General features: G+C 32.0%; 1 protein-coding gene across 1 annotated transcript; it reads right to left on the bottom strand.

Annotated features, from left to right (window-relative positions):
* Positions 1-783: 783 nt before the first annotated feature.
* LOC134710013 (U3 small nucleolar RNA-associated protein 25 homolog) lies at positions 784-22,617 on the bottom strand. Its single transcript, XM_063570156.1, has 21 exons — positions 22,460-22,617; positions 20,878-20,911; positions 20,351-20,423; positions 19,031-19,318; positions 18,418-18,506; positions 17,765-17,851; positions 15,685-15,745; positions 14,596-14,648; positions 12,843-12,928; positions 11,224-11,283; positions 10,416-10,530; positions 9,925-10,003; positions 8,658-8,814; positions 7,801-7,897; positions 6,833-6,918; positions 4,474-4,556; positions 3,974-4,050; positions 3,610-3,681; positions 3,071-3,195; positions 1,772-1,870; positions 784-1,032 (listed from the first exon to the last, which is right to left on the bottom strand). The coding sequence occupies exons 1-21, from the start codon at positions 22,582-22,584 to the stop codon at positions 801-803; spliced, it is 2,178 nt and encodes a 725-aa protein (XP_063426226.1). The 5' UTR covers positions 22,585-22,617; the 3' UTR covers positions 784-800.
* Positions 22,618-27,297: the final 4,680 nt, after the last annotated feature.

The raw sequence follows: 27,297 nt of genomic DNA, 5'->3' as shown, positions 1-27,297 counted from the left end.
TGTAGTTCCTGAGAAAAATGTGACGAAAATTTTCAACTTGGCTATCATGTGTAAAATCATACAAGTGTTCGGTAAACAGGAAGTTGTCGAGTGATGAATCTGAAAACGCATCACACGGTATAGCTGATTTATATGAATCCTGAAACCAAATTTCAGAAATCCTTGTATTGTAGTTCCTGAGAAAAATGTGATGAATAAATAAGTAGTGTAAAAATATGCAAGTGTTCGGTAAACAGGAAGTTTTCAAGTGATCAATCTGAAAATGCATCACACGGTATAGCTGACTTAGATAAACCCTGAAACCAAATTTCAGAAATCCTTGTATTGTAGTTCCTGAGAAAAATGTGATGAATAAATAAGTAGTGTAAAAATATGCAAGTGTTCGGTAAACAGGAAGTTTTCAAGTGATCAATCTGAAAATGCATCACACGGTATAGCTGACTTAGATAAACCCTGAAACCAAATTTCAGAAATCCTTGTATTGTAGTTCCTGAGAAAAATGTGATGAATAAATAAGTAGTGTAAAAATATGCAAGTGTTCGGTAAACAGGAAGTTTTCAAGTGATCAATCTGAAAACGCATCACACGGTATAGCTGACTTAGATAAACCCTGAAACCAAATTTCAGAAATCCTTGTTTTGTAGTTCCTGAGAAAAATGCGACGAAAAATATTCATGGGACAGACTGACTGACGGACGGACTGACAGAAGTAAAACGGGGGGATAATAATTATAATGAAAACATTTCAGGATTCATAAAGAATAGTGACAAAACATTCAAAACTAAAATGTTATCATATTTTATTCCCCCGTTACAAACATATGAATGTGTTTAGACGATGAAATCATATGTGATGCTCTATCAGATCCCACAATTTCTGTCAATTTTTGTACATCATATTGTGAATACATAACAGTACATGATGAATTCTCCTGTCTGTTCTCTATCAACATATTGCACAGTTCACTGTAGAAATGGGGAAACAGCGGTAACTCGTAGAATATAATGTGTTTAATGCCTCGAACTTTAAATCTGAAACAGAGAGAGAATAATTGAATATGAATACAAAATGAAAAGAAAGTATTATTTTTACAATTTAGATTTTGAAAATGAGATAAAATAAATTTTACAATTACCATTTAGCACATATGGTAAATAAAAATTAAAGAAAAATGCATCCAAGGACACCAAGTTCCATCTCTCAACCTATGGCAGGGGATAAAAATTTAATGTTTTTAATTTGTGGGACTCATTTCTTTTCTCTACTTGCAATCATCAAATACATCCAATAAGAAAATCACAATTAGACAAACAAAATTGCAGTGAAGTCAGTTTAATAGAATGAATTTAACAGGGAAAAAATGTATCCTTGAAATAAGGTTCAGTTTGCTATATTAAAACTAGGTTAGTGTAAAATAATAGCCATCATTTGGACACTTCATATTGTAATAACTGACATCTTACACAATAAAACCAGTTTTTTTTTATTGGAATTTATTTCTTCTCTCAAACACATGTCCAATTAAGGAGTAGGAGAGAAACCTCATTGATATCTAGTCATTATATATAAGACTAACCATGTAATTTAGCAGATAAAAAATCTGATTCAGCAAGTAGGGCTAGTACAAAGTATTATTTTATCAGATCTCATCCTGAATGTGCTTTTATATATTTGCTACTCGACTTAAGCTTTCATACTATGGAAATGCTTATATAACTCAAATATTATCATCAAAAATATTTAATGATTAAATGACTAATTTTACTTCACCTTCTATAAAAATGCACTCTTTCTGTATACAACATAAAATGAGCATTTCCATGAAAAAACTGGTTCCTAGATCTTGACAAAGTTTTGTCTTTAGTATATCTGTAAAATACAAAAATAGTTGCAGTTTTAGAAAACTTTATATTAATTCATATTTATAATACTTTCCAACTATATTTTCTAAACACAAATTTCACCAGCTTCAGCTTTAAAACTAGTGTTTCTAACTCTTACCCGATCATTAGATAACAATTTGTAAAGTTTCTTTGATCCCAGTTCTTCACTGGTCAAAAATCAACTAGGATGTCAAATGCTCTTGCTTTCATCTCAATTTGCTATTCAAAAATTCACAGAAAATAACACTATTCTCAATGATATAACCTGGAAGTTTTTTTTGCTACTACAATGACTTATAGAATTCACCCTCTACTAAAAATGTAAAACCACTAGATATGACTGTAAATTTTACAACAATGCTATTTTTTGTTTACAGAGTAATTTAATATACAAAAATCCTTACTCTACTTGGACAAATGTATATCTTAACAGGCATATGACATTTGCGTCAATTTTAAAAAATGTCATTCTTTCATTTGCGCCAATTTCATTTTTTTCATTTGCGTTGATTTAATCTTTGCTCCTAATTGCATTTACAGCTTAGCACAGGGGAGTTAATACTTGTACATGTACTATACATTGAAAGTATGTTGGAAAAAATTGGTTATAAACGTAGTTCACTTATGTTTTAGTTAAGAAAATCCAAGCCGTTACTTATCTTAAAATGCAAATTCTAGAAATGCCTGATTCAGTACGTAAGCCAAAGATAGAAAAGATAGCCTTTGTTATAATTGATAATTACTACAAATATACGGAATCACAAGAAATACTCTGCATGAACAGATTTATGATTTTAATGTATTCTGTTTTAGTGGATTTTAATGTTGTAAATAGATTTTTCATTCATCATTCAGGTATAATCAGAGTGCTTTTATCCTAGGTTTTTACTTCTTGATTTTAAAGTATGTGAACATAGTGCGTTTAAATTGGCTTATCCTGCTCGAGATCCTTCTTCTACCTCCCCGTGGTAAGCAAAGACAACACTGCATACACATATTATGCTTAACAAATCATATCATTTGTACAACTGGCTAACAGAAGATGTCAATAAGGATAAATGAAAAATAACATTTACCTGTAATTTACCTGTAAAAAAATTCAGCGCAAATGAAAAGAAATATCGGTGCAAATGAAAGAGAAAATGAAATGCAAAACGCTGATCTTAACACAACACCAAATACTTACTCGCTAATATAGACAAAGCTTAAATCTTCTCTAACAAAGTAATTCCTCAATCTAACAAAGTCAAAGTAAGATGGAACATATATTAATGTCTGTGCTAACACTGGGTCCTTGTGTGTTGGTAAAATCTGAAAATAAAAAAACAGAAAATATGTTAAGATGATCATAATAATTTCTTCTGAACTGAAACTGAAACTTAGTAAAGTTTTTGGTCGAGGTAGTTTTTGATGAAGTTGAAGTTCAATCAACTTGAAACTTACTAAAGTTTTTGGTCAAGGTAGTTTTTGATGAAGTTGAAGTCCAATCAACTTGAAACTTAGTACACATGTTACCTATGATATGATCTTTCTAATTTTGAAACCAAATTAGAGATTTTCTCTCATTTTCATGTACCACTGAACATAGGAAATGATAAAGAATGGGGCATACGTGTACTGGGGACACATTCTTGTTTTTTTTTAACTATTCATAGCATTTACATACAGAACAACCCAATAGTAAAGACAATTTAACATTGTTTCAAGTAAAACTCTTTAACTCACCTTTTGAAGAAAGAAATTAAATCTGTCATCAGCCAGCTGACTGTAGCTACTACAACTTAACTTGTGATAAACCTGAAAAAAAGAATTATTTAATTATAAAAATTTTACATTTCAACTTTAATTCCTGTTTTTTGTTCTGACATTTTTTTACATTTACTTCTCCATTTTGTTTTTGTTGTTGTTTTTTCTTTGAACAAGTGTATTGCACTATCATCTTGATTAGACTACACAAAATATTGATTTTGTTTAGATAGCGTTCTAACCAGAACCATGTTTAGTTTTTATCTCTAAAGCATCCTCTATAAAACACAAGTTGCATTGTTTCTACAACAACATTCAGTTTCTTTTGGAACTTAACACCTACCTGTGGTAACTGTACCACTACTTGTGATATAGATCCCTTTGTTTCTGGTCTGTGTAAAGTTATTTTACCATTGTAATCTAAATAACATGTTAAGGACTAAAATTTGTGACCTACAATTAGTCTATACAAGAAAATGATAACTGATTATCTATATTTTAGATTGAATAATTTTGATTATGATAATGAAATCATTTGCCACAGTTAAAAATACTTAAAAGTAAGTAAGAGGAAAACAGCTTTAATATAGTGTGTGATACCGTTTTTCCTCTATGAACTGTTTAAAATCTTTTCTTTAAAATATGAACTTTACTCTTACATGCACTAAACTGTATCTTATTTGTTTAAGCTATCTTTATAACTTACTACCACCCATAATTTCAAATTTGAATAAAGCTGCCTTCCAATCCCCTCAATTCTAACAATTCAATTAAAATGCATGTTAAAATGAAATATGATCATTATGTTGATGATCTTTTAGTGAATACATTATTAAAGGATACTGCAGCAGTGTTTGTTAAACAATGATAAAATCTGTGGATCACTAACTGAACTCAAAACAATGTTCTGTCTGTAATATTTACTCCTGAAAAAGAAAAACAACCAATCATATGCTTTCTTATCATTTGCCCCCACGTGGCAATAATATATAACACCAATCATAACAAGAGCAGATTCAAGCAGTTCCATAAAACATACATGGTACTACTGGAAGCACTTCATAATCACAACTATGGCTGTTTGTTTGTACATTGGATATGTTAAATAAATCTTTAAAATTTGCATGTATAGGGCCTAAAATAAAATTTCATTTGTTTGGCATTGCCGCCCGACCCACTGAAAATCTTGCCGCCTGAATAATTTTATTGGTGTTTCAAAATTTGTATTTTTTTTTATTTAAAAAAATCGGAAAATTACCGGAATTTTGATCATATCCGCGGAGTTTGTTTCCAGGCTTTACTTATTTCAATTCATGATCTTTAAAGTGCTTCATTTGTGCTTGTTGTACACTGTACTCAGAGCAAGCGCTTGAATGACATAGATTAAAAAAGTCTGCCAAAAATGTCAAAAAGACAGGTAGTGGATAGCATCTCCTAATGCTCCATTCAAGGGAGAGGAGTGTTTTATTAAAACATAAGATTTCCACCTAATCTTTACATGGAACATGGATTGATGTTCTGAATTTTAATTTGAAAGGCCTTGTAGAGAACTCAAATGTCGTCTTTGGTAAAGCAGACAGTGACACTATTGTTGGTGTCTGCTTTGCATCTTCACTTCATGGGATAGAAGCTTTTCATTGCATCTTCATTTCATGGGATAGAAGCTTTTCACCAAGACATGACAGAAAAAACATCTGTAGCTTTAACCTTGGATGGAGAGTATAATAAATAATATTGAAAAAATACTACTAAAAATATTCTATTTCCCCCATATTTTGCTCTAATTATGAAATCTTCAGGTGACTGTGCTGCATGAAAGCACCAAAGCTAAAAGTCCAATACATGTATGGTCCCAGATTTACAGGTTTATAGTAGTTTTGTACCTGTAGAGGTTAACCTGGTACAAAACATACATATTTTAAAGACTAGCCTCTTGTGTGTATCAAAAACTAAAAAAAAAAATCTTAAAACAGAAAAGATATCCGACAGCAACATATTTATAAATATTGTCTGGCATTCATGTCTGTTCTTGTGCCAACCTTTTAAATTTGTAATATTTTGCTATCTTCAAAAGCTGATCAGGGGCTGCAGTGGCTTTGATTGTTTTCTAGTTTGACAAAACTTACATGTATCAATGCTCGTCTATCACCTCTACATATAGGTATAAGTTTGAAACCACAAAATTAAGGTTAGATTGTTAAGAAATTTATGATAAGGTTCCTCTGCACTATGCTTTCATCCACTTATAAACTGATTGTCATGAACTTGCCCATATGGTGTAGAAAGTTAATTTTAAATCCCATCAAACAAGCAAACAATGAATCAAAGCTTAAATTATCTATTTGTACAGGGAGCTGTAGTGGTTGAACTGATTAAAATATGACAAGTTTACCAAACTGAAGGCAAATTCAAGATGTGACCTTAAGCCTCTGTTCAATAGACAATCCCACAATTAAGATTCAATTTTCATGTCTAACATGTTTTATGGTTAATGTCAGTTCCCTACCACAGATCTGTTTGCTGGGTACTTTGGTTTACTCCTCCAAAACACTGAACGTCTGACATGAAATTACCCATATGCTGTAGAATGTGACATTAACCCCTATCAAAGAAACTATCAGTTTGTACACACAACTGCAAAATGCTGCACTGCTTTTGGCTGTGATCTAGAGTCTAAATGATTATGCTTGCAATATATAGTTTTTAAATGTAATAAAAAAAAAATCCCTACCTACCTACCCAACTGCTGATGGTGTGAGTCGGCAATGCCAAACAAACAATTTTTTAAGGGTGGCCTAGGGTGAAACACAATTTTCAAAATATCTTTCATGGGTATCATGAATGTTGAAATGGTACACCCGTTCTTGTTGTTTGCAAAGTATACAAAAAAGCTCAACCTCAAAACTGGTACCTTTGATCATTATTATTATGTAGGTTTATGTTTTTAAACAATTTAAAGGTTTTCATGCAGACATTGAAAACTTTCTTCAATTCAAGAAAAACGAAACCCAACTTTGTCAGCTTTTTAAATTATTTATCTAATTTTGTTAAGCGATTGTTTTTTGTTTTTTTTATTCAAAATAGTTTAAATAGTGTCTATTTCCTTCTTCAAACAGAAATATATCTTCTCTCTTATACTTGAACAATAAATTTAAAGTCATACTAAAATTTTCTCTTAAAATAATTATACATTTCGACTTACCAACCATTTAATGTCCACATTCTAACTCTTGAGAAATCTGTTCCATGGGATTCTTTTGGTTGCAAGTGAAAATGTTTCATCAAATGCTAAAAAATAACAAATTAGTCACATTACAAATTTTTACAGTCATTCATTATTGTAATCTAAAAATAATTTGACTAAAAGAGTGAGTTACATAATTTCTCTTTCAAGAAATGCTACATACAAAATAATGCTAGCAAAATATGAAATGAAAGGAGAAGGTCGGGTAAGGACTCATTTTGGCCTCAAATTTCAGTTTCATCTGACGAAAGATTTTGACCACCTTTTAAACACTTAGGTGTCTATTTCACTTGATTCAATTAGTTTTTGTGAAAGATTTTAACTAATTTAGTCATTAAAAACGATCCGATATAAGCTCAAATATGAAAAATCTCTCAAATATGCCCCAAAACGTCACTTTTCAGGTGGTTTTTGTCAAAAATGAAAGTGGCCGCATACATGTTCATCCACAATCTTTATATATGTTATGTATTATTATAAAATACAACTTACATTTCAATATTAAGGATGAACACGAATGCAGCCACTTTCGTTTTACACGGAAACCGTCTAAATTTTAACTAAAAGGATAGAATTTTGAAGATTTCAGTAATTTAGCATGACTGAGTGGTGCTACAACCCGATATATGTGCATTGTATTGTCAAAAACAGCCCATATTTATGTAGCAGAAGCATTCAACTGTCCAATAAATAACTAAAAGTTTACATTTTAACAATTTTGTTAAACTGCCATATTTTGGGGCCAAAAAGAGGTCTTAACTACTCCTTTTCTCTGTGAATCCTATCTCCTTACAATTTCGCAATATTAGAAAATTCTGAATTTAGTTTTAACCACACACATAGATTTGCCTGTCAGATCAAAAGAGCTTCATCAGACTTTTCGTTTTAGAATTTATCAAAATAGACAACAATTAATGAAATCTTACAATAATATGATCCCAGTTCTGCATCATTAAAATGTCTGCCTGGTCAAATATTAACATCTCTATAGAACTCAGAAAATCATAGTCTCTCTCTTTATCTCTGAAATTAAATCATAATCATGTTTTGAATTAACTTCCACACTGATAAATTGTATAATAAAAGTTTTCTTCTTAAACTGAAGTGCAGTTTTGTTCCAATGAAGAAATTTTGCAGTAATTTGAAACAATAATGTGTCCCCAGTACATGGATGTCCCACTCGCACTATCATTTTCTATGTTCAGTGGACTGTGAAATTGGGGTCAGAACTCAAATTTGACATAAAAATTAGAAAGATCATATCATAAGGAACATATATAATAAGTTTCAGGTTGATTGGACTTCAACTTCATCAAAAACTACCTCGACCAAAAGCTTTAAACTGAAACTGGACAGACGAACGAACGAACGAATGAACAGACACACAGACCAGAAAACATAATGCCCCTCTACTATCGTAAAAATACAAAATTGGAAGAAAATATATCCAAGGTAGAAAGTCTTTAGGGAACTAATATTCAAACAAAAACAACTTTTTGAACATGTATGCATAAAACATCTCATAAATATGAGACAAACAATACAACTATAGGTAGGAGATACTTAAGTGACATACAAACTTATAAGTCAGTCAATGACCTTAAAAATGTAGGCAAAAAAAAAAGAAAGATGAAAGACAAACAAGTTGTCAAATCAGTTTATAAACTTGACATGCTGATATGGGGAAAACATTTCAAAATCAAGTCTGTTAATTTCCATAAGCTTGACAGATTTAAATAAGTAAAGTTTTGGAATGGGATTTTTCATATTAAATGGTCCTTACCCTTCAGATCCAATAATAGTCCTGAGACCTAATGGTGACGCTAGTACTATATCAGAAGCATAGAAGTTTGTGTATAATTTTAATGTCTTTTTAGCCACTCCCAATCCAATCCTAAAATGATCATCAGTATTTCCTGTGAAGGTTGACTCATAGTCCTCTGGAAAATAAATATACATGAAATAAACTTAAGTAAAATGCATATTTGTCGAGGGGCCAGCTGAAGGACGCCTCAGGGTGGTGCTACATTGAAGACCCATTGGTGGCCTTCGGCTGATGTCTGCTCTATGGTCGGGTTGTTGTCTCTTTGACACATTCCCCATTTCCATTCTCAATTTCATTAAACAATACAGCAGTCCTCGTATCTCAGCCTTGTTCAATTGATTGTTGTCAAATATTACATGCATTATAAAGATGAAATCAAATAATACTATAAATTGAATAGATATGGTGTCAAAATAACTTGACCCGGAGGAACTGTTGAGCATTTTAACAAAACTTGACCCGGAGGAACTGTTGAGCATTTTAACAAAACTATCAATTTGAGTAGGGTAAAAAGTGAACAATCTTAGGAATATTTTTTCTCTCCCAATCTTAAATGTTCATTGATTAGTGCATTCTTTCCATGTAGGACAACCAATTTAATGTCACTATTTCAAACTGACATTCTCCAGTAAAGGAAACGTGGTAATACATTAAAACTAAACTTTAGCAGAAAGTTAAATACCAAGACATTATTACAGTAACCTTTCCTCTTAACTAAAGTGAACTCTCTTTAACAGGTAAATTAGAATGCATTTGTATGTAATAAACATAGTTCATAAAATAAATGAAAAACTCACATTATATCAAAATTCTGAATGGCTTAATTTGTTTACATTGACAAACTCCTTGTTTCTTTTTTCATATTACTATTTAAGCTAAAATTGATATTTTCCTATCTTCCTATTTTATTTAGTATTTATTCAAATGCTTCATCAACTTCATCATTTATATTCATTATTATTTTAACTTTTAGTTTCTTGTGTACAATTTGGAGTTTAGTATGGTGTTCATTATCACTGAACTAGTATATATTTGTTTAAGGCAAGCTGAAGGACGCCTCTGGGTGCGGGAATTTCTTGTTGCATTGAACACCTGTTGGTGACCTTCTGCTGTTGTCTGCTCTATGGTCCGGTTGTTGTCTCTTTGGCACATTCCCCATTTCCATTCTCAATTTTATTATACAATTCAAAAGTTGAATCCTGTTTTTGGCTTATTTAAAACCTACCAGGTTTGGCTCCTTTTCTCTGGTCTGTATTATCCAACTTATATTCTGAGTAAAATCTCTTCTTGTTACTCACCATACTCTAAAACAAAACAATCAGAGTCTATCTCTTGAAACATTATTTGCATACATAAAAGAAAAGATCCTAGTTTGAGATAACCTTGGGTTCTCTTCATACTCACATGAGCAAGTAAATAAATTGACTACTAAGTTATTTTGTATACATATTTCATATTAGGACAAAATAACAAGCTCTTTTTCAGGGATATTCTATTCAAAATTTTTTTTTTTTGTGTGCATATGTGTTGTTAGTCCAAATGTTTTGTCCTTTTCTTGATGTAAGAAAAAGAAAAAGAAAAGAAAATATGTTGGTTGTGTTGGATTTTGAGTCCCCTCCTATCCTCTCACATCCATTTTAAAGGAATAACCAACAGAAAACTCTTTACTGTGTTGACAATGGTAAATAAGATCAACACTTCAATCAAAAAACTTACCTTTTCATCAGATTTCAGTAGACTAATCATAATATCAACAATCCGTAAGGCTGCTTCCCTAAATGGAATAACTATCAACACTTTAGGTCGGGCTAGACCTTGATCTCTGTAATCCCTGAAATTAACATATACAAAAGTAACAAATAACTCGCAAAAGAAACCATAATAATTCTATTTTTTTTTTAATTTGCTGACTAGATTTAAATTCCCCCACTTGCATGAAATGTTAAAAAAGCAAACAACTCAAGAATAGCAAAAGTGATGATACCCAAATTTAGTATTTAGTGATAATAAGCATTGTGTATAAGTTTCATAAAAATTGGTAAAACTAAGATTGAGAACAAAAACAAATTTTGAAAAGCATGGTAGGATGATGTACAGATGGACAATGGTAAAACTTTATGCCCCTCTGCTACAGCTTGGGCATAAAAAGGAGAGAATTATATATACTTCATCTATCCCTGACAAGTTAAGTTCAATTAAATCAATATAACAGTAACATGTCTAAATGGCCTTTTCTTGACAAAGATTAACCTTTGAGAACAGTTTGATCTTGTTTAAGGCTCAATGTATGTCCCTATGCTGGTCAATATCTTCCTTGACAACCTCTCCCTGACAACTATTTTTGATAGTAATTTATATGTTAATTTATAGATTGTTTTTCATTAATTGAAAATATTTGGGTACATAACAAAGTGGATCTAAGGTGAAAACGGACTTCCTAAATTATTTGTTACAAAATTGATCAATTTAAAAATTATGGTTTAAAGCAGATATGTCCAACAAAGAAATTATAATCCTTACTTACTTGTCTTCATTGCCTGGAAGTTTCATCTTGGTATTGTGTGAAATGACACGCTTTCTGTTTCTATAAACAAAACAAAATATAAAGCTACATATTTTAAAACAAGAATGTGTCCCCGGGAACATGGATGCCTAACTCGCACTATCATTTTCTATGTTATGTGGACCATCAAATTTGGGTAAAACTCTAATTTGGCATTAAAATTAGAAGGATCATATCATAAGGAACATGCAGTGTATCCCAAACTCTGTCTGACCCACAAAATGTCAGACAAAAAACCTTTCTGACAGACAGAAGTTTCAAGATTTTTTAGTTGTATATATAGAAGAAAAGTTCAAATTTCTGTTTCGGTCAGACAAACCCTAAATCAGTTTGGCACAGACTGAACATGTGTACAAAGTTTCAAGTTTACTGGACCTCAACTTCATCAAAAACTGCCTTGACCAAAAACTTTAACCTGAAGCAGGACAGATGGACGAATGAACAGACACACAGACCAGACTATCGTAGGTGAGGCATGAAAATGTTCTTTTTAAACATTAAGCAAGATGTGAGATCAAATATACTTTTTTTCACACATGTTGATATGGAATTTAATCAACATATTTCATTGATTGATTGATGCTTACTTTGTGTTCAGTGGTAACTTATTCAAGCATGGTCAGGATGAAAACATGTTAATCAAAGTTAATAATTAATACAAAAGGTAGGTCCTACAGAAGGGAGTTGACCAGGATGTTGGGCCAGATATTTTGAATTTGAAATATTAGTGTTTTAGAAAAATACATAAATTCAGCTTTACAAAAGGCAACCTTCAAACCCCTAAAAGAGTTTTTGCACATGTTTTTAACACCATAGATGCCAACCCCCTTTTGACACAATCAGTAACAAACTATCAAATTTTCCGTATTTTTGAAAAGTTTTCAGTAATCATTCATAAACGTGCATTTACCAATAAAAATTACTGACAAGTGGTTGCAAAGTGATGTGCACGAAATTTGTCGTTTAACATGTTGTCTGTAGTATGTATTCCATTCATTTATTGTTCAGATGTTCTCGACTCGTACATTTTCGTTTTGTCAAGGAGAAGTAGAGAAAGGGGGAAAGCTACTTCATAAATGCAAGTTTGCCTCTTCGGAAGTCAGTTAGTTACTCAACAATAGGTTGATAACTCCCGAGAAACCGGAAGCATTACATTGGCGTTTTCTAAATACCGGACCAGGACGGAAAAGTAATGATAAAAATCCGTGTTTTACAAAATTGAACGGCGATGATTGGTAATCCGTAACTATTCGACTTTGACCGTAATAGCGTAGTTTTTATCGCAAAATCGGAAAAACTACGCAAAAATCGTAATGGTTGGCATCTATGTAACACTAGCAATGGTTATACTGCTGGTCTGGAATAGACCAAGGGATGCCCATTTTATTCTATAACCAAGTGAACCTTTGGGGTATAACATAAGGCATAGCAAATTTTCTATTTTTAAAGACTGTTATATTGACCTCTAGATGCCTATCAGTATTTGTGTCATTTGATTTTTTTCTGCTTGATGTATAACCCACATATCTTTGCATTCATAATTTTGTAGGGTCACCTGGTACCTAATTAAAGATACTTACTTCAGTACATGATTCAAGGCATGTAAACAATAAACCAGTCTGAGATGTTCTCCTGTTTCTTGTGTTTTACAGGGGTAATACAAGTCCTAAAATAAAATAATTACATATTTATTCTTTCATTCATCTTCCAATATATTATGTCTATTTTGAATCATAATTCAAATGGAAATTATAAAATTTATAGCATTGTCAAAATGATTGAATGTAAACAATAAAGTCTATACTTATTCCAACTAGATTAACATTGCTATTTGTGTGGTTTTTTTTATGCACATGTACTGATTTTATGTCAAGGATGGATATCCTTTGTTTTTTTTCAATTCATGCAATTTAAATAATTTTAATGTTGGAAAATAACAAACTTGTTACAGTATAAAATATCTCCAACAAAAAAATTTAATCAATGAAGGCTCTGATCATTTTTAACAGCTTTTTATCTATGTTACATGAGAACACCTAGGATGGCTGTAGTTGAACATGAATTTATTGTTGAGTGAGTTCAGTCTTAGTTTTTTTTAAAGGGTCTTGTCAGTGCTCTAGCTAGAAATCAAAAGAGGCAGGGTGCCAGTGGAGGACAGGGCACTTTTTATGATAAGAAAAGGCACTGCTAATTTTTTTGGCTCTGTTTCTGTGTGTATCATGAGTTTAAAGGAATCTTTTTTTACTGTATATGTTGTGTTTTTTTTAAATAAAGATGCATTTCAACCATAGTCTTTATTTCATTGTTTGTGTAGTTATAAATTTTATAGTACATCTTCGTCAGCATATTTTGTTTTTATAGTTTACTCTACCCATTGTCAAACATTATATTTTTTTTTATTTATATAACAAATACAGCATTAAATATATTATTTCACTTATTTCTTAGAGTATTACTAATTTATCAATGTTTAGAATATGGATTGGTAAAAGTATAATTATCAAAAAGAAATTGCAATATATTTTTTTTATATGTTTAAAGACAGTTAGTATCCTTACGGTTACATTATTATGTTATTATATATTCAATTGGTTATTTATTTCATTTTTTGATACTAGACAATATTTTTAGGGCACAAATTTGTAATAAGCTAAATCAGGGGAAGTAACTCCAAAATCAATTTCCAAAACGTTTGCGTTAATTAAAAACTGTGGATGTCACTAACAATTTGAGATGGAAGGCATTTCTGTGAAGGCATAGTTTTATTTTGATGACTTAAATTCATTTCTCAAGTCATGAAAGTCTTCATTTATACATTATCATTGTGACTTGAAGATCGAAAATGCCGACCCAAGCTAAACAGTAAAACACACTCGCTGACACATTCATCAAATGTATGACAAAAAAATACATTGTCCTAATTAAATTACCTAGTTATTAACACCTTTGAAGTCTTTATCATTGTAATTGATTGTAATGACATGATTAACCTGAGGGCAATCACACAGGTGTCATATATGTAATTAACTTGGAGATCAGAAATCATGAAAAAAAAGGCAATTTTACCAAAACGTCACAACAGAATTTTGGAAAAGGACGTCAGGGCAGAAGGGCACGAATGAAGGCACTCAGGGCGCGGCTGAGGGCACCCAGGGTGCGGCTCCCTTCTATTTTGGGCTAGCGAGGCCACTGCTTGTGATGATTGATAATTTTCTGAGAAACAGTTTATAAAACCTTTACTTCTTGTCATCTTTTCCTTCCTTTTGTCATGGTGATGTCTGTCTTTAATGTGTTTTTGTTTTTACCCATCCCTCTTTTCATTACTTTTCTTACCTGATATTGATTAAGAATTTTAAACACCATCAGCTGTAATGGACTTAAATCTCCTGAAAAAATTTAAAGAGACAATGTTAAATGAAAAATAAAGACAAAAAATATCATCAAACCAGAAAAAAAGACAATAGTTTGTAGAGGACCATCAAAACATTGTTCATGCTAAAATATTATAACTGGTTAATCTGAAGCAAAAATAGATGGTTTGTAAAAAACCTTCCATCCATGATACCTGCCAAGTTGATTCAAGGTCCTCAAATGGTTTTAGATGGAGAGTTGTCTCATTGGCACTTGTATCTTCTTATATTTATTATAGGTTGTAAGAAGTTAACAAATGACAGACGAAATGACAAAGACCACAGAAAGACATGTTGTCAAATAGATATATAATTTGATTTCCAGTCTGTGCTCTTAATCCAAAAATGCTGAATTTTAAGCAGCACATTTTAGTGTTACTGATTAAATCAGGGTTTAGATTTAACCCAAGATCCTCAAAAATAAGGTAGCAGAGTATCACAAAAAAAACTAGAGGCTCTAAAGAGCCTGTGTCACTCACCTTGGTCTATGTGAATATTCAACAGAGGACACAGATGGATTCATGACAAAATTGTGTTTTTGTGATGGTGATGTCTTTGTAGATCTTACTTTACTGAACATTCTTGCTGTGTACAATTATCCCTATCTATAATGATAGGTTTCAGTGGAAAATGTTGGTAAAAATTTACAAATTTTGTGAAAATGTTTAAAAATTGACTGTAAAGGGCAATAACTCCTTAGGGGGTAAATCGACAATTTTGGTCATGTTGACTTAATTTTAGGTCTTACTTTGCTGTAAATTATTGCTGTTTACAGTTTATATCTATCTATAATAATATTCAAGATAATAACAAAAAACAGTAAAATTTCCTTAAAATTACCCATTCCGGGGCAGCAACCTAACAACCAGTTGTCCACTTCATATGAAAACTTCGGGCCAGGTGAGCTAAAAAGGGTTATACAATTTGGAATTCATGAACAATGATACTTACAGATGAAAATAAGCCTGTAACCTTAGCACAAAAACTTGCTTAAATTATGTACCAGACTAACCTTTGTCTGTACCGTGTTTAATATTAGTTGTCTTGACTTCATTGCATAAACTTTGTTTTACCTGAAAAAAAAATGAAATTCATTATAACACACATTTTTTTACAATCGGATATTTTTTAATAACAAGTTTCAACAATATTAAAGCATTTGTATGGTTCACTGAATTCCTACAAGCTGATATTATAAGTTATATGGTTCGCTACTGACCCCATACGGATCCATAGAGGGTTAGTAAAATCCATAGGGGGTGAGGCCGGAGGCCGAGTCCCCTATGAATTTTATTCACCCTCTATGGATCCGTAGGGGGTCAGTAGTTAACCGTATAACGAATTTATCGGACCTGCACTTTTTCTGCGCCGTTTTGTTGAAAAATAAACAATGAAACACAACAACATTAATAGATGACGTCGCCATTAACGCGTCACGAACCCCATATGAAACTTACTAACCCCATACGGTCTCATAGGGGGTCACCACGTGACGGCGTTTAACCAATCACAACGTGACAATTCATCTGTGGTCCGATAATCCTGTATGTAATCCAGTGATAGTCCTGTAGGTTCTAGTGATAGTCCTGTAGGTTCTAGTGAAATTCCTGTAGGTTCCAGTGAAATTCCTGTAGGTAATCCAGTGATATTCCTGTACAGTGCTATTCCTGTAGGTAATCCAGTGATATTCCTGTACAGTGCTATTCCTGTAGGTAATCCAGTGATATTCCTGTAGGTTATCCACTGATATTTCTGTAGGTATTCCACTGATATTCCTGTAGGTAATCCAGTGATATTCCTGTAGGTTCTAGTGAAATTCCTGTAGGTTCCAGTGAAATTCCTGTAGGTAATTCAGTGATATTCCTGTAGGTAATCCAGTGATATTTCTGTACAGTGCTATTCCTGTAGGTAATCCAGTGATATTCCTGTACAGTGCTATTCCTGTAGGTAATCCACTGATATTCCTGTAGGTAATCCACTGATATTTCTGTAGGTATTCCACTGATATTCCTGTAGGTAATCCAGTGATATTCCTGTAGGTTCTAGTGAAATTCCTGTAGGTTCCAGTGAAATTCCTGTAAGTAATCCAGTGATATTCCTGTAGGTAATCCAGTGATATTCCTGTAGGTTCTAGTGTAATTCCTGTAGGTTCCAGTGAAATTCCTGTAGGTAATTCAGTGATATTCCTGTAGGTAATCCAGTGATATTTCTGTACAGTGCTATTCCTGTAGGTAATCCAGTGATATTCCTGTACAGTGCTATTCCTGTAGGTAATCCACTGATATTCCTGTAGGTAATCCACTGATATTCCTGTAGGTATTCCACTGATATTCCTGTAGGTAATCCAGTGATATTCCTGTAGGTTCTAGTGAAATTCCTGTAGGTTCCAGTGATATTCCTGTAGGTAATCCACTGATATTCCTGTAGGTAATCCACTGATATTCCTGTAGGTAATCCACTGATATTCCTGTTGGTAATCTACTGATTTTCCTATAGGTAATCCACTGATATTCTTCTAGGTAGTCTAGTGATATTCCTGAAGGTAATCCACTGATATTCCTGAAGGTTATCCACTGATATCCCTGTAGGTAATCCACTAATATTCCTGTAGGCAATCCTGTGATTTTCCTATAGGTAATCCACTGATATTCCTATAGGTAATTCACTGATATTCCTGTGGGTTATCCAGTGATATTCCTATAGGTAATTTACTGATATTCCTGTAGGTAATCCACTGATATTCCTGTAGGAAATCCACTGATATTCCCATAGGTATTCCACTGATATTCCTGTAGGTAATCCAGTGATATTCCTGTAGGGTCCAGTGATATTCCTGTAGGTAGTCTAGTGATATTCCTATAGGTAATCCAGTGATATTCCTGTAGGTAATCCAGTGACTTCAAACCCTTAGCATGCTTAGTTCCTTAATTGTAAAATACTTTTTATTTCTTGCAAAATATGTGTCAGAGTTAACATTTATCCAGACACTTTGAAAATTATTCTTTGCAATTACATTAATTTTCAGTCATTTGCTATTTATAAAATGTTTTATTAAGGAAATCTTAGTATATGTTCTAAAAGCTAAAACTTACATGCATTTTCTTTAGGTCGGTCAGGTTGTCTGGTTTCTGTGGCTGTCCTTTAATAGTTCTAACTGTACATTTACCCAGGTGGGGAATCTGTAAACACACAATATCATAATCTTTTTGTCATTTTTCGGAAACTTATCAGTTTGACTAGTTAGATAGTTCTTCTAATCTGGGACAGAAAGCAACTGGAGATAATACTTATTACATTAGGACTAATCCAATTAAATGGTTGTTGAAGGTATGAAGGTACTTCTGAAATCCCCCTACTTCTAGCATATTTTCTTTGTGAAATTTGGCAAATGTCAAACGAACTTACAACCATAAATTACTAATAACCCCTCTCCTTTCAATCCTGCATCCATTTTAAAAGAACATCTGTTAATTTTCAATCTTTTTATTTTTTTACAGATACACATATATGAATACCAAGCATTCAACAACATTCTTTTCCCAACTTTTCTTTAAATCCTGTGATCACTTGTCATCAAAACCTTTTTTAAATGAACTTCTAAATAGATTATCCAAAACCTTGGCACTATGAATGCAAAGTTAGAGAGATACTAAGATATGATGGCAATTTGTAGCCACAATCATACTGTGATTGGCTTAACTTACTTTCATTTCTGATTTTGTCCATTGTAATTAGCCCAACTTACTTTCATTTCTGATTTTGTCCACTGTGATTGACTTAGCTTGGTTACATCCTCTTCAGATATCTCTTTTTCAAAGTGCTCCAGAAATGGATCTGTAAGTAAATTCAAAATTTTATCAGTATAAAAGACAAAAAGAAACAAATTTATGTCAATATTCTTTTCACTGTTATATGTACTCCCTAAAAAAGATGAAAGTCAACAAGTTTATACTGCGAAACATTTATACATTGTTCCACTATCGGTTTTCCTTTTCTATATTTAGGTTGCTGTCTCACTAACCTACAACCCCAAACCCTAACAAGTATTTTTCTTTTTTTTAAATGCAATCATTTAACATACAAATTTGCTTAAGTAACACTTCCCAATTGAAAACTGGTTATTGTATAGTCCATTCTTTTAAAGAGATCTAAATTTTAAATATTTCAAATTAAGGACTTTAACTAAACTGTCATAAAATCCACTAAAATTACTTATAATTCTCAAATTTGCATTCAACAATTTTATTGTCTACTTACAAACTATTCTGTGCAAGTTTCATTAAAATGAATGAATGAACAGACAAAATCGTCACTTTATGATAAATTTCAAAAAAAGCTGGTTTATAAATATTTCAAACCTAAATTTTGTGATTCTAAATCTTCATCATCTTGTTCCGTCTCTGATTCATCTAATTCTTCCTCGCTGTCTTCCACTTCCGACTTGTCAGATGTCTCAGAGTTCTCCGACTCAGCCTGTTCAGCATCAACTAATTTATCTGATGTCTTTATGTTCTCCTTGCCATCCTCTTCATCTACATTGTCATCGCTGCCTTCATTGCTATCTTCATCTTCACTATCATTGTCTTCATCATCATTGCTGTCTTCTAATTCATCACTGTCACTTTCATTCTCACTTTTATCACTATCTAAAACAAACAAAAAATCAAAAAAATATTTAATAACCAAAATCGATGAATGGTGAAATATTCCCATGTAAAAATGGAAATAACTTTTGCAAGCAGAAAATGTCACTCCCGGATAAAACATGGGATTGTTCATAATCTTTATGTTGATATAAATAAAGTATAATTGTTCTTGGGATATAAAATTTCTAATAAAAGACAAACGAAAAAAATCAAAATGTTCAACGAATTTTAAAATCTCTTCACGCATGTATAAGTCTTGTATGTAGACTTAGGCCAAACTACAATATCAAATGTCTACAAAAATGTAAGTTTTTGTCAATCAACAAAAATGGAACCCCTAAAAATAAAGTCGAATTTAGTAGGTTTTAAAAAAAATGTTCCATGAAAAGGTGGAGATAACTCTCGTTAAATTGCAGCCTTCAAGCTTTCGAGTCACAAGCCAGAAACCTCAATTTTTTTTTAAATTTTAGTTTGATTCTGTTGGCCTTTAGAGATGAATTTTACAAGCCCGAAAGCAATTTTACAAGCCAGTGCCATAGAACTTGTAATTTAGGGTTAAGACTCCAGTTTGGTTGATTATTTGTTCTTTGCTCAACTCTCAGTGGCAAATATATACAAGAGAAAAAAAATAAACAATGAATACAATCGGAGTTTTAGGTGTGGACAATCAGAATAAAGGGCTTGAAAATTTGATTGTAGAATTGAGTAAGTTTGATATAAAAATTAGCAGAAAATAATTTTCGGATCCTGGTGAGCAGAGCCTGAGAACAGTATCTATACTTTGATGAGGCCAAATAAAAATATATGTATGGTTCCAGTGACTCTACCTTCCCTAATTTTTCGTCTTGAAAATAGCCTACCCTAAAGATTTTTTTGTCATTTTTCATTAAGCACTGATAAAGTCAGAATGATGCTCCCAAAGACTCAATGTAAAAAAGAACAACATAAAATTAAAAAAAATCCCTACCTACTTACCCTAAAAAAAAATCCGATGTAACTGGAACCACACATACTATTTGATTATATAAATACCTGACTGTTGTTTTAATGATGACACTAATTCTTGATATGGGTTAATTTCCTCTTCTGAAGAACTATCTTCCGACTGAAAGAAAGCATTAATAACACTAACATAAAGGTTATATTAATCAAAACCAGAAGGTTACAATCTCATTTGGGATATTTTTTAGATCCTCAAAATGGTATATAAAATAAGTGCCAAAAAGAATTATTTTTTTTATTTCAGCAGGAAAATTTTAGAAGTAACTTTCACTTTAAAGCATTTTTTTTTAAACTATGCAAGCTGTTAAATAGATAGCCATCATCCTCCAATCAGGTGTCAATAGAAGTTGCTTACCAAACATTGTTGGTTTTGATCTTTTCATTTGCACTTTGAACATGTTTATCCATGCTGTAATATTTTCTCTTATAATAATTACATTCTTCTGTTTAATATGTCAACATCCCTCTTGGGTTACTCGTTCATTTATCTATATGTATCAATGCTACAATTTATGCCTAGCGCTTCTATAAAAATTGAAAAAGGAAAACAAACAAACCTGACTGGGATAGTCTTCTTTCTCTGTAATTGACCTGAAAATAAAATTGAAATGCAAGTTAATTACCCCTTTAAATTTTGATGGCTGGTTTGTTAGGAAATTTTAAATTTGCAAAATTGTTAGATACCCGAGTCTGGCCAGTTGGTTAATTATACATGTACCAAAGCGTAATTTATGATGTTAATTTGTTTTTAACGTGGATCATCATCTATCAAAATTTCAAAATGGTTTTTTTTCCTGTCAGCTGGTTTTTAGTAAACTTTATTTTAGTGACCCTTGACCATGATGACCAAAACAGGAGTTTGTCCAAGTGACATTTTTTAAGAATTGGACTAACTAGAGATGACGACAAAAAGTGTATTAATAAGAATCAGGGTTCTTTTACCTAAAATCATGTTCACTTTTTTTTTTTGTTATTTGCTGAATAGTTTTGTAAGCTTGATTTTATAAGTGTATTGCATAAAAATATAGATACATCCAAAATCACCCAAAGAAGTACTAGTAATAACATCTGGTTTGAATTTCAAGTTCAGAATCGGCAGAAACTTCAGCAATGAATGAGAAAATTATAGTTTTGAGTCATTAAAATCATTTCAATTTTAAACTGTCACCTTCCCTTTACTGCTCTTCATCGATTTTAGGAAAATGGAAGGATAAATCATAAAGTAAATGCGATACAACAGTGAAACAATTCGTTGATGCTACGAGTATGAGCTCACTCATGCAGTATAAATGATAATTTGACTTCTTTTTTGGAAAAGGGACACAAACTTTTAAGTTATTTGAAAATGACCGAAATTAGGTGAAAAAATTTCGGGATCCTTGATTTTAAAGGTAAAACTTCTCCCAAAGAACAATATTTTTATTATGGGTCTTAAAAAAATTAGCAAAGCCTTATAAAATAGTTAAATTTTCTGATTTTTCATAGGCTTGTATTACTTAATTTATTTCACTTGACTGGGCGGATTTTAACCGGTTCGCTCATAATAAACCAGTCCATCTATAAATAGGTGTATTAGGATAAACTCATCAATGAAGTGTCCAGTAATTCTTTTGTAAATTCCTTTGATGACACTGATAGGTGATTAGAAATCAGTAATAATTATAACAGCAATCATCCTTATCACACATATCTTCAAATAGACTGTCCTTATGCAAATTAAAACCTAGCTCCGCCTGATCAGTTGAAATAACATTGGTAATATCTTCTCAGTAAATCAAGATAAGGATAATCATCTTTTGGAAAAGTTGCTGCATTTTTAATGAATATGTGCCATTTTCAGAAAAAAGAGTCGGTTAAGATAAAAAAAAATTTTAGCACTACAAAATGATTACTCAAATGAGAGATTGTTACTCATTTGGGGAAACAGTTCCCCATTTGATGGGTTGTCCCCAACTTTTTCAACTTCATCGAAAACTACCTTAACCAAAAACTTTAACCTAAAGCGGACGCACGGACGAACGAACGGACGCATGGACCAGAAAACATTATGCCCCTCTACTATCGTAAAAAAGGGGGGTCATAAAAATCCATTTATATTTATTTATTTATTCTTCCCAATTCTAATTAACAATTCCATACTGTTCAGGTTTTCCTGTTGGGAGCTGGTTAGTGTTATTGGCGTATTTGCCCTTTTTAACGCCATTTGAGCCACTTTGTTTTGATTTTCGTTTTCTTTTTCCGAAACCATGCTTTTTCGGAGCCATCTTATATTTTGACCCGAACTGGTTATGATAGACGGTTCATGATTGGCTGGATGTAAGCAAATCAATCTTGTAAAAGAATGCATTTGAATAAAGCACAGATTTTATTTTTAAATATAATTATTCACATAAAAGCTTTATTTTCTGGTTGATTTCAAATGTGTTTTAAATTAAAAAAAAATAGACATATTTTTTACGATTTAAGAAAAGAAACATTAAAATTTTGGCAGAACATCTACTATCTTATGTATACTATAAAAATGGTTTGTATGTTATTTCCCCTTTAACAGTATAATCCCCCCGAGTATATACTCTCTACTGGTATATGGGGGTATACTTTAAAAATAATAGAAATTGTTCATACTTCGCAAAAACGTAGTTTATATCGATATATGTTTTAAAATATAATAAAAATGATAGGTCACCACAAAGTTGATCAATATAAAAAAGAAGATGTGGTATGATTGCCAATAAGACAACTATCCACAAAAGACCGTGCCAAAATGACACAAACATTAACAATTATAGGTCACCGTACGGCCTTCAACAATGATCAAAGCCCATACCGCATATAGTCAGCTATAAAAGGCCCCGATAAGACAATGTAAAACAATTCAAGCGAGAAAACTAACGGCCTTATTTCAGTATTTAAAAAATGAACGAAAAACAGATATGTAACACATACACGAACGACAACCACTGAATTATAGGCTCCTGACTTGGGACAGGTGTAAGGCAAAATAGTGTCCTGGGAAATTGTTTCCTAGAATTCAGGTATTCAATAATGTCCATTGCCATGGATTATTGTCCCCTAAATGGACAGATTGTTATAGCAATATCTATAAAATAGTGTCCACTTGACTACAGAATGTTATGAAATAGAGGACATTATTAAATCCTACTATTATTAACAAATTATGTCCTCCAAGGGAAGTAATACAATGGTCATCATAATGTTTTACTATGCTTGAATTTTAATAAAATAAGAAAGTCAAAAAGTAATTGATTATAAATTATATAAACAAAATAAAAAAAATGGATGGAAAGGAATACAGAGAAATTTACAACTATATAAGTTATAAGAAATATCCTGATAATACAAACACAGGCACTTGTCTCAGAAAAAAAAATCCTATATACCTTATTATAATAAGGTATATAGGATTTATTTTTTTCTGAGACAATAAAAATCCTATATACCTTATTATAATAAGGTATATAGGATTTATTTTTTTCTGAGACAATAAAAATCCTATATACCTTATTATAATAAGGTATATAGGATTTATTTTTTTCTGAGACAAGTGCATGTGAATACAAATCTAAATGAAAGAAGAACTATAAGAAGGAAATGTGAAAAGTTTAAAATCAAATTTGAAGAACTGTACTATGACAAGAAGGCAAAAGAAAATGTGGAAAAACTAGTGGTATACTGTGACAAGCTAGATGCTGTTTTATTCATATGTCATAATCAAGTAATTCTTGTCAAAGTAACAAAATTAGTGTATTAAAAATTAGCAGGTATAGATTAGAATACATTTAGTAATATAACTTAGCAATGAATGTTATTTAATCATTAATATTTTAAAAAAAGTCCAGGAGGACAAAAATGTCCTTTGAAAATATGTTCAGGTGGACATCTTATCACTCAATTATAGTATTTAATTATGTCCACTTTCAGGGACACTTTTTCATACATGAGGACAGTTTTTCTTTGAAAAATGTGTCCAGGACACATATGAATAAGTAAATAGTATCCTGAGACCGTATTTACTAGGAAATAATGTCCGGTGGACACTTTTTCATTGGGGACATTATTAAATCCTACACAGGCACATACATAAATAATGTGGCGGGGTTAATGTGATCAAGGTTAGTCTGTCAAGGAATAGAAGTTCCTTCATAATACAAGTTCCAAAAGCCGCAGGAATAAATATTACAGTAAATGTTCCGAACGGAATAAATGGTTTAGAATATCTGTTCCAAAAGGAATAGATATTATGACAATGTTTAAAACAAAGTTTCCATTGGAACTTCTGTTAGTTGGAACAAATATACGTTGCCAGTCCCAATGAAATAAATGGCGGAAACGGAACGTTTATAAAGATCGTTTATCAGTCTCTTTTTTTTTTTGCCGCTTTATTCGTCTTTATTCCTCTCAGCTATGTATCAGTGGCGGTTCCAGAACTTTTTATAATGGGGTCCACTGACTTTCTGAAGACGGGGGTTCGGGGCGGGGGGGGGGGGGGGGGGGGGTCCAGTCTTGCTTATATACTGACATTATCGAATTTTTCACATATCGCATGTCACGATTATCAGCCTTAGGTTTAATATCATCCCAAGAGCCGCATATGAAAAATGACATGCTATAATTTTTTTATCATATGCTTCAACAATGCAGAAAAATGACGGATTTATAAATATATATATCCTTTTAATTGATTCTCAAATAAAGTTCAAAGAGTTGAAACATGACATGCTATAATCTTTTTATCATATACTTCAACAATGCAGAAAAATCAGGTTTTTATCCTTTTATTTCATTCTCAAATAAAGTTCAAAGAGTGAAAAGTTTACAGACGTTGGACCCTCAAGGTAGTGCATCATGATCTTGATAGGAATACGGTGATACATCCAAGGATACGAATACAGCGCGCGTGCTTCAAGTAATTTACTTAAGGTTCTTCTACTGTCTGAATTTTGGTGAAAATATCCCGGGTGGTAGTAAGTTCCAGTCTTTTATCGTATTTGGTATGAAACTGTATTTAAATGTGTCGGTTTTCGTTTAAAGTCTGAGAAAATTTTGACTATCAATGTTCTTTGTTGTTCTTGTTAACCCCGCCACATAATTTAAGTATGTGTCTGTCCCAAGTCAGGAGCATAGCCTGCAATTTCAGTGGTTGTCGTTTGTTTATGTGTTACATATTTGTTTTTTGTTCATTTTTTTATTTAAATAAGGCCGTTATTTTTCTCCTTCGAATTGTTTTACATTGTCATATCGGGGCCATCTATAGCTAAATATGTGGTATGAGCTTTGCTCACTGTTGAAGGAAAAATGGTGACCTATAGTTGTGAACGTCTGTGTCATTTTCGTCTCTTGTGGACAGTTGTCTCATTGGCAATCATACCACATCTTTTTTTTTTTTTTTTTTTTTTTTTTTATACTTGATGGTTTTTTTTTCAGTTGGTCAGATGGTAAGTTTGCTTGCCCGTGTATACTTTTACAGAATAGAATCAGTCTGTTTTGTCTTCGGCGGTATTTACTTCCTGGTTCGTAGTTGTAATAAGATGTTATGAACCTAGCCGCTCTTTTCTGTACATTTTCCAGTTGGTCTTGAAAACATATTTGATGTGGGTCCCTGGCATTGCTTGCATATTCTAGGACAGGTCGAATCAGTCCTTTATATGCCTGGAATTTATAACTTCCACTGGGCATGCTGATAAGTTTCTTTTTAATAACCCTAATGTCCTATAAGATTTGTTGCATGTCTCATCTCTGTGCTTTCCCCAATGTAGGTTATTTGTGATGTTAACTCCTTGATATTTAAAAGCTGTTAAAACTTCGAGTATCTTATATTTTAACGTGTATTTAAATGGTGTTATTTTCATCTTTCGACTCAATGTCATCTTGTTGAAGTTAACTGGTTGAAATCTCATACCAAAATGTGTCGCCCAGTTACCAAGGGTATTGATATTTTTCTGAAGTTCTTTACTACAGTCATTTTTTATTTCTCTATAGCATACAAACTCATCTGCAATCTAATTAGATTGCTTTCTTAAATATGTTAGATTTTTTTAGATGCGTTTATTTATCGTTATATATATATAGTTCTTTCGTTTTTATTGAATTTTACACAAAATGCTTTCCTGTATCCAAATAATTTTTGTGTACTTTGATAATTGGTAACAACATCAATAGTCGCATGTAGTATGATATTTAGTATATTAGTATATGAACAAGTCAATTATCTCCCTCGTATTAGCCAATCAAAATCCGTTGTGTAAACGTGAAGTGTAATAATAAAACTCATTTTACATCTCTATCAATGCTCTTTTTCATTATTACAGTAAAAAAATCAATTTCATGCTAAGAGGTAGCTTGGGTGTCTTCCTCCATCTTGGATTTTGAAGAAGCAGATAACTTTGGTCTAGATATTCGATGAAATGTGCAAATTTTGAGAGTTGTATGTAATTAATGTAAAAGACTTTTGATATAAATATAGAAAATTGTGTGTTTGATCATAATTACAGCTGTAATTTTTCAAAAACACCTGGTTTGTGTTTGATTAGATTTCCCCCCCCCCCCCCCCCCCCCCCCAACTTTGCCAAATAAGGGATATAACTCAGATAAAGTAATTTTTATAATAGAGAGTGCTAAAAATTTACCTATTTTGATATGTAGAAAGAAAACAAGTTCGGTTACCGCATTTTTTTCTTTTTCTTATCTGAAAGCATGTTATAGAAATCTTCTCACATTTTATTTTTACGTTCTGAAAGAGGACATATAGCGTTTGTTTTTATCACACACCCTGACAATTTTGACAATTTTGCAAAACCTGTAGCGTGAAAAAAAGTGTGGTGACCCATAGTTTTAAATATATGTTTGAAAATAAAATGATAAAATATTCATTTTGACGAGTTATAAAAAAACTATGAATTTGAATAAGACTCCCAATACACCGAAGGTCATTGGTCTAATTTAAAACATACAATTGA

Source organism: Mytilus trossulus, chromosome 3 (genome assembly GCF_036588685.1).
Source record: "Mytilus trossulus isolate FHL-02 chromosome 3, PNRI_Mtr1.1.1.hap1, whole genome shotgun sequence".
Taxonomy (NCBI): Eukaryota; Metazoa; Mollusca; class Bivalvia; order Mytilida; family Mytilidae; genus Mytilus; species Mytilus trossulus.
The sequence above is the reverse complement of the archived record's forward strand: the minus strand, read 5'-3'. Positions and strand labels throughout refer to the sequence as shown.

Bases quoted from the DNA above. Each gene is read 5' to 3' on its own strand.
- LOC134710013 (XM_063570156.1), bottom strand. From the start codon at position 22,584: ATGGCTCCGAAAAAGCATGGTTTCGGAAAAAGAAAACGAAAATCAAAA. The intron at 15,746-17,764 runs GTAAGTTTTAGC...TTTTTTTTTCAG, and splicing joins CCGACCTAAAGAAAATGCAT to GTAAAACAAAGTTTATGCAA. The intron at 3,682-3,973 runs GTAGGTGTTAAG...TCTTTTTTTCAG, and splicing joins TAGTGGTACAGTTACCACAG to GTTTATCACAAGTTAAGTTG.